General features: G+C 39.8%; 1 protein-coding gene across 1 annotated transcript; it reads right to left on the bottom strand.

The window, feature by feature from the left end:
* Positions 1-197: 197 nt before the first annotated feature.
* LOC135478209 (aspartyl aminopeptidase-like) lies at positions 198-16,352 on the bottom strand. Its single transcript, XM_064758484.1, has 15 exons — positions 16,320-16,352; positions 14,926-15,004; positions 11,978-12,066; positions 11,528-11,641; positions 10,982-11,107; positions 10,405-10,529; positions 9,730-9,808; positions 7,642-7,749; positions 6,968-7,045; positions 4,069-4,149; positions 3,563-3,720; positions 2,524-2,563; positions 1,754-1,855; positions 1,127-1,294; positions 198-613 (listed from the first exon to the last, which is right to left on the bottom strand). Exons 1-15 carry the CDS (start codon positions 16,320-16,322, stop codon positions 566-568), a joined length of 1,398 nt encoding a protein of 465 aa, XP_064614554.1. The 5' UTR covers positions 16,323-16,352; the 3' UTR covers positions 198-565.
* Between the last annotated feature and the right edge of the window lie 245 nt (positions 16,353-16,597).

Genomic DNA, 16,597 nt, shown 5'->3' with positions numbered 1-16,597 from the left:
TATTTCATTTCTATTGACACTAGTTTGCCTTATGGAAAGAGTAAACCAGACCAAGTTGGGAAGAAAGCCGGGAAAGCACCCAACTACACCAGGCACCTTGTAAACCTCACCTCTTAAATTTGCAGCTGAGTGTCAGCAAATGAATTTGTTTGGCATTCAAGTAAATCTCCAACATAACTGCATTATCTGATGTTTCCTGAATTTATTTACTTAAGAATTAAACCCAATACAAGATGATTATCCGTCACAGACTTGTGTGTGTTTACACCATATTTTCCATCAATAATGCAGTCATAGAACAAAATCCAAATGCAGGGATAACAACATCCACATGGAATGCTTGATGACATTAAGTCTGTTTATTAAATGTATAGTATACACATCTGTGGGATAATCTTTGGTGGATACAAATTGATAGAAATGGTAACAATCACTGTAAAATAATAGTCACAATACACCACTATAACTTTGTGAAAATAAGATTTGCTCTTGTACAATTTTAGACAAAGAAACTTACACAATATCACAATTTTTATAAGTATTTTCAGGACTACCATTAGGTGCATTAGAAGTTCAAGGTCTGGAACACAGCCGGGTAATGTTGGAAGAACAACTGAAACATGGTAAGTAAAGTCGTTAAATTAGTGATTGTCAAATCAATAAATTTATTTATTTATTTATTTGATTAGTGAATATGACGGCGACCAAATCATCAAATCAAAATAACCACACATCTTATGCTTTTCTGTCTTTTGTTGTTCAACAGTGAAGACAAAATCTGCATCACCAAAGCAATATCTGTTTTGTCATAACAACATCATTACAAAGACCGATTCCAATACTTCGATGTTCAAAAACATGTTTTTCATTTCATTCCTTCCAGTAATGCAAATGCATATAAAAATACAAGTTAATCAATTGTGTTTTTTGTATCAAGTAACTGTAGCATCAAATTAATCATGCATTTTTATCTATTAGATTGCACGCATACTGAGGTTTCATCAGTATAGCATCTTTGCATGATGAAGCACATGTACAATCTATACATGTACAGTTGTCTGCACATGGTGATGGAAACAAATGCGATACGTGCTGAGAGCAGCAGAAAGCTGTGTTGATTACTTACCGTGAAGAGTTGCATGGACTGGTACACAGTGGTTGTGTCCCCTGTCTCCCTGATGGAATGCATGCTCCACTGTGGGGCGCCAACATCAATGGTTGGGATCCCTAGCTTGGCAGACATGATCGGGCCAATGGTGGAGCCACAAGGTGAGTCATTCCTCACCACAACTTCCTAAAATCACAACAACATCACAAAATGGAAAGTTGGTGACACTGTGAGGAGGTCATATTTCTGACGTCCTATCTGTTAATATGGCCACTCACTTAAAGAATTATCTGAAAGCAAGTCTTTTGCAGGATGTTGCAGCAAAATTGCACTTACTATTTATTACTTTCACTTTTCACTCACACACTTGACTAAATGTGACACAATTGCAAGTAAAATGTCATATATTTCACATTATGAGATACTGTCTGAGTTCAATTTGACTTCAAGAATCCACTGAATGTTCTCATTTGGAGGAAATAAAGATGTCCAGTTTCTGCTTGTTTTAACTTTAAGATTAAATTTCAACATTCTGATATCGATTCTCAACTATATGGGAGAAAAACAGATGTGAATGACCAATGTGTCTGTCTTATTTGACTGACAGTTCCTCCTTATACCATATTACATGTATGTACAGATTACCTGTAATGGTACGCCTCCTTTCTCAGCAATGAGACGCAGGATTGTTGCAGTGATGGCAGTTGTAGCATAACGCTGGTTTGTGTTGAACTTGATCACAACTCCCTGAAACATGTATGCATATTTTTAATTTATTTATTTATTTATTTATGTATTTATTTGATGGGTGTTGATGTGACTTACATGATGTCAGTCAGGTTTAGGGGTGGAGGAAACCTGAGCACCAAGGGCCTTGTAGTTACCTATAATTACTTTTCCTGATTCACGATTTCCTCTTGGTAATTTTTAAAAAATTGAAGACGTGAGCAAATTATGGAAAACCTGACCAGCAGACAACAAGATGGACAACAATTTGAAACTTGCACAAACCACAAGTATTTCTCAATCTAACCTGTGATTTTCAAGGTAGCATATGAGAAAACTACAGAAGCCTTAACTCCCTAAAACAGCAATCCCTCTGTATTCTCCTAATCTTTTCAAGAGGGTTAAAAAGAATAAAATAACCACAGAAATACTCTAGGGGTATTTGTACATATACAGTTAACTTACTTGCCACAACACACATAATATCATGCCATGTTTATTTTGTCAACACTTTGTATGAAGCCTTTTAATTACAGTAGGGGATATGTTATAAGTTAATGTAACTTAATGTTTCCATTAGAACATTGAAAAAAATTATTCCTTGTTGTTTAACACAAAAATGTCACTGGTCAAAAGTTGGTAAACAAATATGTCAAATCTCGACATTAGTGATGGCAGGAGCGACTCACCTTGTGAAATGAAGGCTTATGGTTTGACTCGTGCTTCTCACTGTACACCAAATAGAGACAAGGGTGGAAAGTTTAAACATAATATTAAACACCAACTGTTTCTGTTCAGAAAAGCTTCATTGTTAGGTTTGGAGTGAACAACTTATCAGTATCCATCATGACATTTATTTACAATAAAAAAAAATTCATTAAAAACTGTCGTCTAATAACAGAACATGATGCATTTACTCCAAGAAGAGAATACTCTGCAGTACAGGTATACCTTTTACCTGCAACCAATAATTCATCCCAATGCAACACATACTATTGATTTATTTTAAACAGGGCTTTATTTCACTTCCAGATCCAGGTAGACAGGTAAAGCCTGCAGGAAAAACATGACCAGTTGCCAGACACATTTACATGCACCTGACTTGCTGCTACAGCCCTAGTGCCTCTAGGTGTTGGCAAACTTTCGTCGTCTTCTGCCATGGGAGCTATGCCTCAATAACTTTAGTACCCAAGGCACCCAATGTATAAGATACTTACTGATGAAAGTATCTTACTAACTTAGTCATCCTGCCTAACATACCAGTCATACCAGTAAGTCAAATCACCTTACAACCACTCTAAAGCAATAAGCCACCGTAGCAGTCACCTGACACTCGTACATTGCCGCATATCTTCATATTTTCACATAAAATGAAATTCTCACCAGGTAACTCAATCATCATGCTTAAAACATCATGTATTATGGTCAAAGCATACTTCAACTTCAGCGAAATCAGCTTGTGCAGGTACATCTACCTGACACCCATACTAAGCAGTCAATTTAATCACTTGAATTGCCGCTTCAAATCTTCAAAAACTTTGCAAGTACAAAAGTTTTTAGATCACTCTCTCATTTCAAAAATTATAATCTGGCTAAAATGTTATTTTAGCCTTTCTTTGCACAGACAAATATGGTGTAACTATGGTGCAAATCTAAGCCTGCAAGGAAGAGATTTGCATTACCATTAGCTCCTTTCCAGAAGCAGGTCGCACACACACCCAAACATACCTGTAGTTGGGGTGTAAGGCATGGGCCTGGTCAGCACTGATCATGTAAGACTTAGGGATGGCTTCCTCAAAGGCTGTAGCCATGCCCCCTGCACTGAGACGACGCAACACCAGCTCCTGTAGCGTGGACTGGGCGCCTTGGGCAGACAGAGACCCCACCTGGGCAACACAGATACAGTGTAGAAGATCCCAACACATTCATACTGAGCACGGAAGAGGGTGGTAGAATGTTTAATGCATTTACAGCCTGGGTATTACGGAGCTATGGATTCTTCATTGGTTTCAATGCTAGGTGTGTGGTGGCATCCAGCAAAAGCCACAAGACCAAAGAACCAAATGTGTCCTGCTTCACCTGAAGCATTTGTTGAGCCTTCTGGGTTGTGTGTTCTCATATACTGTACAGACTGTATTAAAGCTACGCCTGCAGCATAAACATAGGCTTTTCTCCTACAACAAGCATGTTATATCGGATTCATTACTAAAAGAGACTACATGAATCATGCTTACCTCTTCATTGTCGAACAGAGAAATCAGTCTAATATTAGGGTCACTTGCCAGACTGTCATCTTCACAGGATTCCACGAGGGCCTGTATAACACACACAAGATTTCGATTAACTGATGCAACAAAAACACACTCAAGTTCTGGGTTAACTAATGCAAAAAAAAACACACACACACACCAGCTCTGGATTAACTGACAAGAAACACACAACCAAGTTCTGGATTAATTGATGAGAAAAACAGACCCAAATTATGGATTAACTGACACAAGAAAACTACACACCAGCTCTGGCTTAATTGACACCAATACAAACACACACAAACTATGGATTAACCGACAAAAAAAACATACCCAAGTTATGGATTAACTGACACAAGAAAAACAAACACCAGCTCTAGATACCAATACCAAAGGCAACACACACAGGTTCTGCATTAACTGACATCAACACCAATACCACAGGCAACACACAAAGGTTCTGGATTAACTGACATCAACACCAATACCAAAGGCAACACACACAGGTTCTGCATTAACTGACATCAACACCAATACCACAGGCAACACACACAAGCTCTGGATTAACTGACATCAACACCAATACCACAGGCAACACACAAAGGTTCTGGATCAACGGACATCAACACCAATACCACAGGCAACACACACAGGTTCTGGATTAACTGACATCAACACCAATACCACAGGCCACACACCCAGGATCTGCATCAAACTGACAAGAAAAACACGCACAGGTTCCAGATTCACTTCATGCAATAATGCATCGTAAGGTAAAATTGTAGCCCTGCTGCTTGCACAAAGCTGACTGTGGCTATAATACCAGGGGCCACACACACAGGTTCTGGATTAACTGACATCAACACCAATACCACAGGCAACACACAAAGGTTCTGGATTAACTGACATCAACACCAATACCACAGGCAACCCACACAGGTTCTGGATTAACTGACATCAACACCAATACCACAGGCAACACACAAAGGTTCTGGATTAACTGACATCAACACCAATACCACAGGCAACACACACAAGCTCTGGATTAACTGACATCAACCCCAATACCACAGGCAACACACAAAGCTTCTGGAAAGAAGCTAATGGTAATGCAAATCTCTTCCTTGCAGGCTTAGATTTGGATTAACTGACATCAACACCAATACCACAGGCAACACACAAAGGTTCTGGATTAACTTACATCAACACCAATACCACAGGCAACACACACAGGTTCTGGATTAACTGACATCAACACCAATACCACAGGCCACACACACAGGATCTGCATTAAACTGACAAGAAAAACACGCACAGGTTCCAGATTCACTTCATGCAATCATGCATCATAAGGTAAAATTGTAGCCCTGCTGCTTGCACAAAACTGACTGTGGCTATAATAACAGGGGCCACACACGCAGGTTCTGGATTAACTGACATCAACACCAATACCAAAGGCAACACACACAGGTTCTGGATTAACTAATCAACACCAATACCGCAGGCAACACACACAGGCTCTGGATTAACTGACATCAACACCAATACCACAGGCAACACGCACAGGTTCTGGATTAACTGACATCAACACCAATACCACAGGCAACACACACAGGTTCTGGATTAATTGACATCAACACCAATTCCAAAGGCAACACACACAAGCTCTGGATTAACTGACATCAACACCAATACCACAGGCAACACACAAAGGTTCTGGATTAACTGACATCAACACCAATACCACAGGCAACACACACAGGTTCTGGATTAACTGATATCAACACCAATACCACAGGCAACACACACAGGTTCTGGATTAACTGACATCAACACCAATACCACAGGCAACACACACAGGTTCTGGATTAACTGACATCAACACCAATACCACAGGCAACACACACAAGCTCTGGATTAACTGACATCAACACCAATACCACAGGCAACACACAAAGGTTCTGGATTAACTGACATCAATACCACAGGCAATACACATAGGTTCTGGATTAATTGACATCAACACCAATACCACAGGCAACACACACATGTTCTGAATTAACTGATATCAACACCAATACCACAGGCAACACACACAGGTTCTGGATTAATTGACATCAACACCAATACCACAGGCAACACACACAGGTTCTGAATTAACTGACATCAACACCAATACCAACACCAATACCACAGGCAACACACACAGGTTCTGAATTAACTGACATCAACACCAATACCAAAGGCAACACACACAGGTTCTGGATTAATTGACATCAACATCAATACCACAGGCAACACACACAGGTTCTGAATTAACTGACATCAACACCAATACCAACACCAATACCACAGGCAACACACACAGGTTCTGGATTAATTGACATCAACACCAATACCACAGGCCACACACACAGGTTCTGGATTAGCTGACATCAACACCAATACCACAGGCCACACACACAGGATCTGCATCAAACTGACAAGAAAAACATGCACAGGTTCTGGATTCACTTCATGCAATCATGCATCGTAAGGTAAAATTGTAGCCCTGCTGCTTGCACAAAGCTGACTGTGACCATTAATACAAAGCAGCCACCATATTTTAACATTATCGGTATGTAGGAAAAAAATGACAGCAAAAATGCTAGTTTCAACTGACCGAAATAAATTTAACTTCTGATTCTGTGAAGTCACTGTAGCTGTGTATTTTATGTACAGCCTACTTGTAGCTATGTTAATGACGTTCATTTTTTAACAACTGCAATCTTGATTACAACTCATAGCATGAAATATCTTGTATTTATATACAATAAAATGTTTGACAAGTATTTCATCTATTTGTTCTCAACCAGAATAAATTATTTGAAGGGTATGGTTTTACCTCACAAGCCGTGTACGCATTCAGCAGATTGTCCAGTCTGGGTGAGAACACAAACTCATTGTAAACTCCACCAATAGTCTGTGAAGGATAAAATGTGGGTAAAGTTACACATATGTTCCAATCAAATTTAACAAATACTGTAATCTTACATATTTGTCCTACATTACAGCCATAAATATCATTGCACTGAAAAGCAGAAGAAAATTCATAAACTATGTCAAATGAAAACGCTGATATTTAATAAATGGTGTTACAAGCTGTTTCATTTGATTTGATTTGATTTGATTGGTGTTTTACGCCACACTCAAGAATATTTCACTTATAGGACGGCGGCCAGCATTATGGTGGGAGGAAACCGGGCAGAGCCCAGGGGAAACCCACGGCCATCCGCAGGTTGCTGACAGACCTTCCCACGTACGGCCGGAAAGGAAGCCAGCATCAGCTGGACTTGAACTCACAGCGACCGTATTGGTGAGAGACTCCTGGGTCATTACGATGCGCTAGCGCGCTAACCGACTGAGCCACGGAGGCCCCAGAAGCTGTTTCATGCATACAAAATGATCAAACCACATAGAGTATTTTCACTGCTTGTATTTTCAGCCTAGAACTTACAGCTTACACCTTGAAAGGAAAATACAGAAATGACAGACCATAAAGAATAAGATGCTTCTCACCGCAGGTTGTGTATCAGCTAAGCAGAGTTCAAAATCCAAAACCTGCTGTGGCTCAATCTTCAGTTCATCACAAAGAATTTTAATCAATGGAGATGGGTGTTTATCTGCCTGAAATTGAAAAGATCAATTATTGAAAAAAGAAAAAATAAGAAATCAATTTAGTATGAATTACCTTAGCAACATATCAAGAAAATAATTAATATTTTTTGAAGGACTTTTCCATTACAGATATAGCTGCAGCCCTAATACTATATTTAAGAAATAAAACGTAGTTTGCCATGTTCAAATCACCAAGATAATGCTCAAGAGACGGGAGTTGTCCACTGTTTGAGAACTCTGGAAGCCTGTGGCGCCTCGTTCTCAAACAGTGGACAACTCCCGTCTTCTGTGCATTATCTTGGTGATTTGAGCATGTAAACTATGCTTTATTTCTATTCTAACATACCACTATGAAAAAATGCAGCCATTAGGAGGAAAAAAAGTAACACCGAAAACAACCACCCTCTCCTTTTTGTTAATATGTAATGGTTTAGGTTGTTTTGTTACGATTTCGGGCTAGTCCATGCCAGTGGAATGGGTGGGGAATAAATCATCTGATCAGAGCCAGGCACGAGACAGTTATTGGCCAATAAATGCACATTCTCCGCCAGCATGTCTCCATGACAGTTTTGAACATAACAGTTTTGCGACGACAGAGGATGATAATTTTAAGTCAAAATAATTAAAAAAAACTATCAGAAGTGAATGATTTATTTCGTGGAGAAACTTGTACATATAAATGAAGTTAAATTGGAAGGTGCTTCCCATGATGGTAGCACTGTCGAGAATTTGATGACCAATTGGAGCCAATTTCTGTGTACGGCTTTTTCAACTCAAGTGACACTCCATGCAGCCTGGCGCACTGACACAACCAGAGGCATCTGCCGACTGGGTGGATACAGTTTCGGTCGAGTGTAAAACACTGCTCAAAGAATGGCATTGTTCTTTCGACGCCTCTAGCTGTCTGTAGCTCCTCAGACTGGACTCCAGTTCCAGTGGCCAGTTACAGACATTATCCCCTGTATTCCAACACCTGCATGGTTAACAGTGGCTGCCGTGGTGCAGAGACCATGGTTTGTGTACCAACAACTCAGTTCTGCATCACACGAGATGTCTGCCATCATTGAGCACAAGCTGTTCACTCCCATCGCTTGCTTGTAACACCAGCAATCCGCTGCCTTGGGAGGGGTTACAAGTAAGAGGCTCTTGCAAAAACGCATCATTGCCCATGTTGTGCTTATCCAGATATATAGTACCTAGATGCTTGTTTGATGCCACCTCTGTATATCTCATACAAGGGAAAAGTGCCTATTGGCCACATGATGTTGGAAGGGTAAATAACTCACCTTTAAACCTGACCAATTATAAGTAAATTCATTTTGTCTTTGTCCTCAGAAAAATTGAGTAGTTAAATTTTGAAGAAAACAGACGCACTGACAGCACAGCCCAGCCCCCTTATTTTATTAGCAAAATGGAACCGTCCCAGCATCCATGATGATGACAGCAACTGTGTACAGATTGTCAATTTGAGCACACTTCGCTCACCACTACTTTCAGTGTTAAAGTTTTTGGAGGTATGTTAGAATTCCCATTAATGGTATTATAAAGTATACAACCCTTTCCTGATATAATGAGAAAATCTGTACACAGTTTTAAAAGTAGACTTGAATCTTCTAATCATGTGGTTTTATGCACTTTACTCACATCTGACTTATTCTTTACTTCAGATCTTCTAACTGAGCTGTCCCAGTAGTTCACTTGGTACAGTGTCCATTTCTGGGGCAGCAGATCCAGGGTCAATCCTGTGTGAGGTCTCAGCTAAGACCTGAAAAGAGGAAGTTGTAACTTCCTCGCTTAGCGTTCGGCATGAAGTGATAGTGCAACAACTCGACGACCCGTATCAGTATAATGGCTCGGGAGGGGCTGCTTGCTTGCTTTGTTTGTTAGCGAATGGTGTCTCCCCTGTGGCTGTAGTGTTTTCTCAGAAGCAGGGGACTGTCCGGTGACTGTCCTGTGACTGTGGCGTTTACTCAGTAGCGGGTAACTCACCTGTAATTGTGGTGTTTTCTCAGCAGAATGTGTGTTTCCCTGTAGCCCTGCCTTTACAGCTGTGGCTAAAACTGGTAGTCTGAAACAGTTACAAGCTACATGTACAGGGATTATCACCAACATTTTCAGAGCATAAACACAATCCAAGGAATTTTATACACCACAAAGTGAGTCAATCTAAGCTGGGATAATGTCTTACAGGTGATCTTCAGCAGGCAAAGTCAGTCAATCTAAACTGGGATAATGGCTTACAGGTGATCTTCAGTGGGCAAAGCCAGTCAATCTAAGCTAGGATAATGGCTTACATGTGATCTTCTGCAGACAAAGACAGATAATCAAAGCTGTGATAATGGCTCACAGGTGATCTTCTGCAGGAAAAGTCAGCCAATCTAAACAAGGCTAATGATTTGCAGGTGATCTTCTACAGACAAAGACAGCCAATGTAAGCTGGGCTAATGACTTATAGGTGATCTTCTGCAGACAAAGACAGACAATCTAAACTGGCATAATGGTGTACAGGTGACTTTTTGCAAACAAAGACAGCCAATCTAAGCTGGGTTAATGAATTACAGGTGATCTTTTAAAGACACAGGCAACCAATCTAGGCAGGGCTCATGGCTTACAAGTGATCTTCTGCGGACAAAGACAGACAATCTAAGCTGGAAAATGACTTACAAGTGATCTTCTTTATTAGGCCCAAAGTTCTCATTGGTGTTTCGATCCAGGTGGATGGCCAGGTTTGGTATCCTCAAGAGAGGTCTCTCAATGTGAACCAGACGATGGTCTATCTTCTCACCACTCTGATGGGACAGAGCATCTACAGAATGAAAATCTAGTCTAACGTCATGAGTTGTTAGATTTTGTTTGATCACATGCTTTGAAAATATTACTTTCTGGTCTACAGATGTCATATATATAAAGTACATGTTTCAGCAATTTTGAGACACATAAACATGAAGATGGATCTATTGCATTTGATGTGAAACAAAGAGTCTTTTCCTCTTTCAATGTAAAACCTCAGAAAAACTCAAGACCAGAATATCGTAGCTTAAAACTTGAATGAATTAACGATTGTTGTTCAACACCACATTGGCAGTATTTCGACCACATCGTGGAGAAAACTATGAAAGATATGCTGACCAAAACTACCTAAGTTATTCATAACAGTGTGAGGACTTACACAATAACACAGATATTTCTGTTGCACTCAAATACACAAGGTCCATCTGATGTAATATAAAGAGTTACCTACCCTGACAAGAACTCTACCAGCCACAGTCAGATCTCTGTCCATCCAGGTCCTCCAGATCCCACCCCCATAACACTCCACCCCGAGCTGCACATATCCATGGCGAACCTTGTTAGAGTTTGGTTTTACCTGAAAGACAAATGCACTGTGCGACAACTACAACAAAATAGTTATGTGTACCTGTCTCCAGCAACATGTCAGCAAACCAATATATATTTATGTATACTTGAGTTTTTTTCCAGTCATACGATCAGGGGTGATTTGGTGTTTATGTTTATGTATATATTGTGTCTTCTTGTGGCAAGGAGAGTCCATGGGACCAAAGTTCATGCCAAAGACACCAGACATGACACCAGACATGACACCATACAAATATACCTGTATCCCTAGAGTAATATTAAAGCTAATTAAGGTTTCCAAACTATAGATTCTTTCTCACAGTGGCACCTGAGAGCTCAACACATTCGGATGAAAAATCAAGATATTCAGCATTAAACTACACAAATTATACTGTGATTCGTTTGTCCCAACATTTAAAAAAAAAACTACCTTCAAGCAGGGACTGTCAGTGTGGGCTCCCACAATACTGAAACCATTGCCTGGTTTGTAGCGGCCTCCCACAGCAAAGGCTATAATTGTGGACTGGTTGCGGGTGACAAAACACTGTGAAAATACAAATGACCTAAATTACAACAAGGTCACTCAAAACATTAAATGTGCTTCACTATCATCTTCATCAACCATGCCATTCAACACATCTTCTTGACATGACACCATCATTCTATTTACTAGTTTTATTAAATAACAATTTCAACATAACATTGCCAGTAAAATTTGTTTTTACCTGAAAATGTGGTACTAAGGTTTTCAGCATTACTACCCAAATTGCTGTAGTTGTAAAGCGACCAACAATTAACCACCTAAAATGACAAAATGTTTAACAAGCTCGCCAAAATAAAACTAAAAAGAAAAACATATCACTTTTCTCAAAACACAAACCTTGTCCTGTGGTTGTACTGTCCAGTGATCAATTTCACGCAACTCCTTGAAACCAGCGGCAACTAGTCGCTTCTTTACTTCATTCACAGCTGCAAAACATGACAAACCTATCGTACTTCATGGACGATATTATTGATAAAGTCGTTTCTAAATATGCTCACCAGATTTTGGGTCACACTGTGCTGACAATGAAAAACATAAATCTGGCCTAATCTGCATTAATTCTAACAATGACTCAAAAGCCTCTCAGTAATGTGATTGTTTGCAGAAATCGTGCAAACCACTAAGATGTTGTGTAAATGACTAAGATGTCATGCAAACAGAAATATAATACAAACCAGTGACTATATGCCATGCAAACAACTGAGGAGATGTAATGTAAACTCGAGAGGAGATGTAATGTAAACCAGAGAGGAGATGTAATGGAAACTGGTGGGGAAATGCAATACAAACCACTCAGAACAGAGGCAGATCCAGAGGCACCTCTGCTTGGACGGGGGTGCGGGGGGATGCTGAGATGTCTTGCGAGACGTCTATCGCACAGTGGATGGGAGACTGAGACTAATCTTCTCCTGCAGGGGGATTTTTACCATTTCACAAGAAATAATTTTCCCAATTTAAAGCTACTAGGCCTATGCAAGAGAATTTGGGCTTCAGACAAAGAAATATAGTTTCATGAAATGAATTTCCATCACCCAAGATGTTATTATTTATTATGTAGGCTAGGCCTACTACACTTTTTCGCTAAAAAGTGTTTAGGCCTACATAACAGGAATGTTTTCTTCTTTCACAATCACACATATATATATTGTTCTCACGTTGACACATCAATCCCAGCTGATACCTGACACACTTTTTGAACCAGCCCGTGAAGGGTAACTGACAGCTCCAGTCACTTGGGTGGTGTTGATGGTACTAGTGATATATATGCACATCGCTGTCCATAGCTCATACGAAATTGGAACTGTCTTTTGAGATCATAATTTCACCATTTTTATTACCATTTAATATGACAAATCGTGCAGAGATGGGTATTATTCTGTGAAAAAATGATGCTTCAGGAACTACAGAAAAAAAGGAGAAAGGTAGACTGACATTGATAGATACTAGTAATTTATTCTGAAGCATCTCCATGCAGCAGGCCTATAACATTTTTTATTTTTTTGAACAGCGCTGTCAGGAGGGGAGAGCAGGGTTTGGGGGCGGTCATGTAAATGGATATGTAATGCAAACTAGTGATGAGATGTAGTGCAAACCAGAGATAAAATGTAGTGCAAATCACGGAGGTGATATAGTGCAAACCACAGAAGATGTTTAGTGCCAACCGCTGAGGCGATGTAGTTGAAACCAAAGAAAAGATGTCATGCAAACCAGTCAGGAGATGTAGTGCCAATCAGTAAGGACATGTAGTACAAACCACTGATGAGTTGTAATGCAAACCAATGAGGAGATACTGTACAAACAATTAAGGAGATGCAGTGCAGTGAATAGATGCTGTGCAAAACACTCAAAGTTGTGCAAAACAGTTAGGAGATGTTTATTTATTTATTTATTTGATTGGTGTTTTAAGCCATACTCAAAAATATTTCACTTGTATGATGGCGACCAGAATATGGTGGAAGGAAACCGGGCACAGCCCTGAAGATACCAACGGCCATCCGCAGGTTGCTGCCAGACCTTCCCACTTACCGCCGGAGGGGAAGCCAGCATGAGCTGGACTTGAACTCACAGCGACCTCATTGGTGAGAGGCTTCTGCGTCATTACGCTGTGCTAGTGCACTAACCAACTGAGCCACAGAGGCCCCTAGTCAGGAGATGTAGTTCAGAATAAGTATGTGAGCTTTGCAAATTGACAGTGAAACGCCACTAAATATGTCCCTCAAGAATTTTTGGAGAGTATGGTATGCATTATTAACAAGGGACTAAAAGGAAAGTGACTGTCTCTCATGAATTTAACCGGACCCCATAGCTCATTTTAATAGAGCATTTACTTCGGGAGCAGTAGATCCAGGGTCAATCCTCACACCAAAGACTTTAAAAGAGGAAGTTGTAACTTCGTCGCTTGGCATTCAGCATTGAGGGAATGGTGCAATGTCTGGTTGACCCGCATCAGTACAATGGCTCGGACGGGACGGCTTACTTGCCTTCGGTAAGTCGTCTCAGTGAAACAGCACTAGATAAAAGAGCATTGGAAATCTGTCCTGCAACAAGGAGGCACATTACATGCACTTTAAGGACTCTTTCGTCGCCAAATGGCTGAAACATTGTTAAGTACTAGGTTAAACCCCAAGTACTCACTCACTCAAGAATCCATTATCCAAAGTGCTGTGTCCATAATCACATGTAGTTCCACATAAACAGTAACACAGAGAAATCAAACCATGGCTATGTACAACACAAATTCATGAGGTGCAATCAATGCAATGGTATAAAGCCTTGTTAAAGATACCTCTACAGCAGGAATGTAATTGGACTGATGTATATACGATTGGTGTTTTATACCGTACTTAAGAATACTTCACTTATACGATGGCGGCCAGCATTGGGGGGGGGGGGGGACCAAACAGTGCCCAGGGGGAGATGTATGGACTAGTTTGTTTTTTATTTTATTGCCACACTCATATGGCATATGTTAAGCTACAGCAAGTAAGCTAACAAGCTGTGACAATGAGTGGGTGAGTGAGTGAGTGAGTTTTTGGGTGTTAACGTCGAACTTTTTCAGAAAAATTTCACAATTTTTCAGTCATATGAAGACGCTGTGACAATGCATTTCATTTATAATGCCGATGTGATGGCTATAATTATAAGGAATTAAAAAATGGAATTAGCTTTGGCTAACCTAGATATGTGAGAAAAGAACATATAGGTAATACACTACAGAACTCCCCACAGATGTACCTCACCAACTTTCTTAAGGTATTAAACAGTCTAAAGTATCTGAAGCCTACCGTGGAAAGGCGATGGTGACTTATTGATGAACTGTACAAAGTGCTTTGCTGTTGATAGTATGGTCTCAGAAGATGCTGCCTGTAAGAAAGAAATAGATTATTTATTGTTTATCTGACTGGTATTTTCGCCATACTCAAGAATAATTCACTTACATGATGGAGATCAGCATTATAGTGGGAGAAACCAAGCAGAGCCACGACCATCCACAGGATGCAGGCAAACCTTCCCACATACAGATGGAGAGGAAGCAAGCATGAAGTGGACTTAAACTCACTGCGTCTGCATTGGTGAGAGCCTGGTGGGTTATTGTGCCTAACCACCTCAGCCATGGACCCCCTCATCCCCCCCCCCCCCCCCATCCCCCACCCACTCCGAGATTGATTACTGTCTCTCTACATTCATGGTACTTACATCACAGAATAACCCAATTTAGTAGCACAATAACACAAGTGGCACACGCATCTCATCACAGAAGTACAGCTTCACACCATGCCAGGTATTTGTATATAAGCACATATTTGTATATCCCTGAGCAGTGTACATATTTGTTTACTAATACTTGGTAATTCGCCAATCAAATGAAATTTTCTGTATTTAGCAACAGCTAAAATTATTGTGTTTCTGTGAATATCAGACCAATACCTGTACTAGCTAGTGTTAAAATAATTCTGACATTTGAAAAAGTTATAATGTTATCGGTACCTACTTTATACATTTTAGGAGCAGTAACGAGGCTGATATTTTCTGAAAGGTAATTATTTGCGCTGTTCTAATATTATAGCAATAATTCGACTGGATTAATTTCAACTGATAGACTTCATGGCAAAAATCTGAGATACAGCCTGAATCCAGGTAGCTGCTTTCATAGTCACTTTATATAAACTGTATAAAGTCTGATGTTCTGCTTGCTTTTTTATTTTTCATCTTGTCAGTCACAAGACGTCACTGGATTTTTTTCTATGACCTCCGATCGTGATAATTTTTCACCTTTTTTTATTCAAAACACACCTTTCTTTAACCGAGCATTCGATTGCGTATCGCTAGCGGTTCCTAGACTGATTAAATAAATGTGGAGCAAAATTCAAATGATCAGGTCAGGTGCCTTCATTAAACAACACAACTATGTCGTCAAATTATGTCCTCAGTTCAGTAAGATCTTTTCATAACAAAAAGTGCTTGTCTTTGTTAATGAGACAGCTGAAGAATGTTACCCATACTTCAGCCTTCAGTACTGTGAGTGTAAGTTTTATGATCATGCCTAAATTTAATGTCTTCACAGAGAATATTTATCTGAAAATACATGAGCATGCACGATAATGAAGCTATCGTCCCCACAAATATATGCTGTAATTTTCGGATAAATCTTTGTATATCCCTAAATTGATCCACACACCATTTTCAGATTTTAACAACGCCGGTGATCAGGTGCCCTGACCACTACTTCCGGTGTAGACCACGTGAGTATTGTTTCATTTTATTTTCAAGTTACTCTACCTACATAGAGATGAAAAGTTTGTTTGCAATAACAAAAATAACTTAATGTCATAAACGCAAGCATATATTAATGTTATGAGAAAATTAGTTGTTTTATAATGCTGATGTTGGTTTACCCAGAATGCATTGCATCTTTTGGGTATAAATGCGTCACTGGACAAGGAAGAAGAAAGCAAG

Source organism: Liolophura sinensis, chromosome 1 (genome assembly GCF_032854445.1).
Source record: "Liolophura sinensis isolate JHLJ2023 chromosome 1, CUHK_Ljap_v2, whole genome shotgun sequence".
Taxonomy (NCBI): Eukaryota; Metazoa; Mollusca; class Polyplacophora; order Chitonida; family Chitonidae; genus Liolophura; species Liolophura sinensis.
This window is presented reverse-complemented; position numbering and strand designations above follow the sequence as displayed.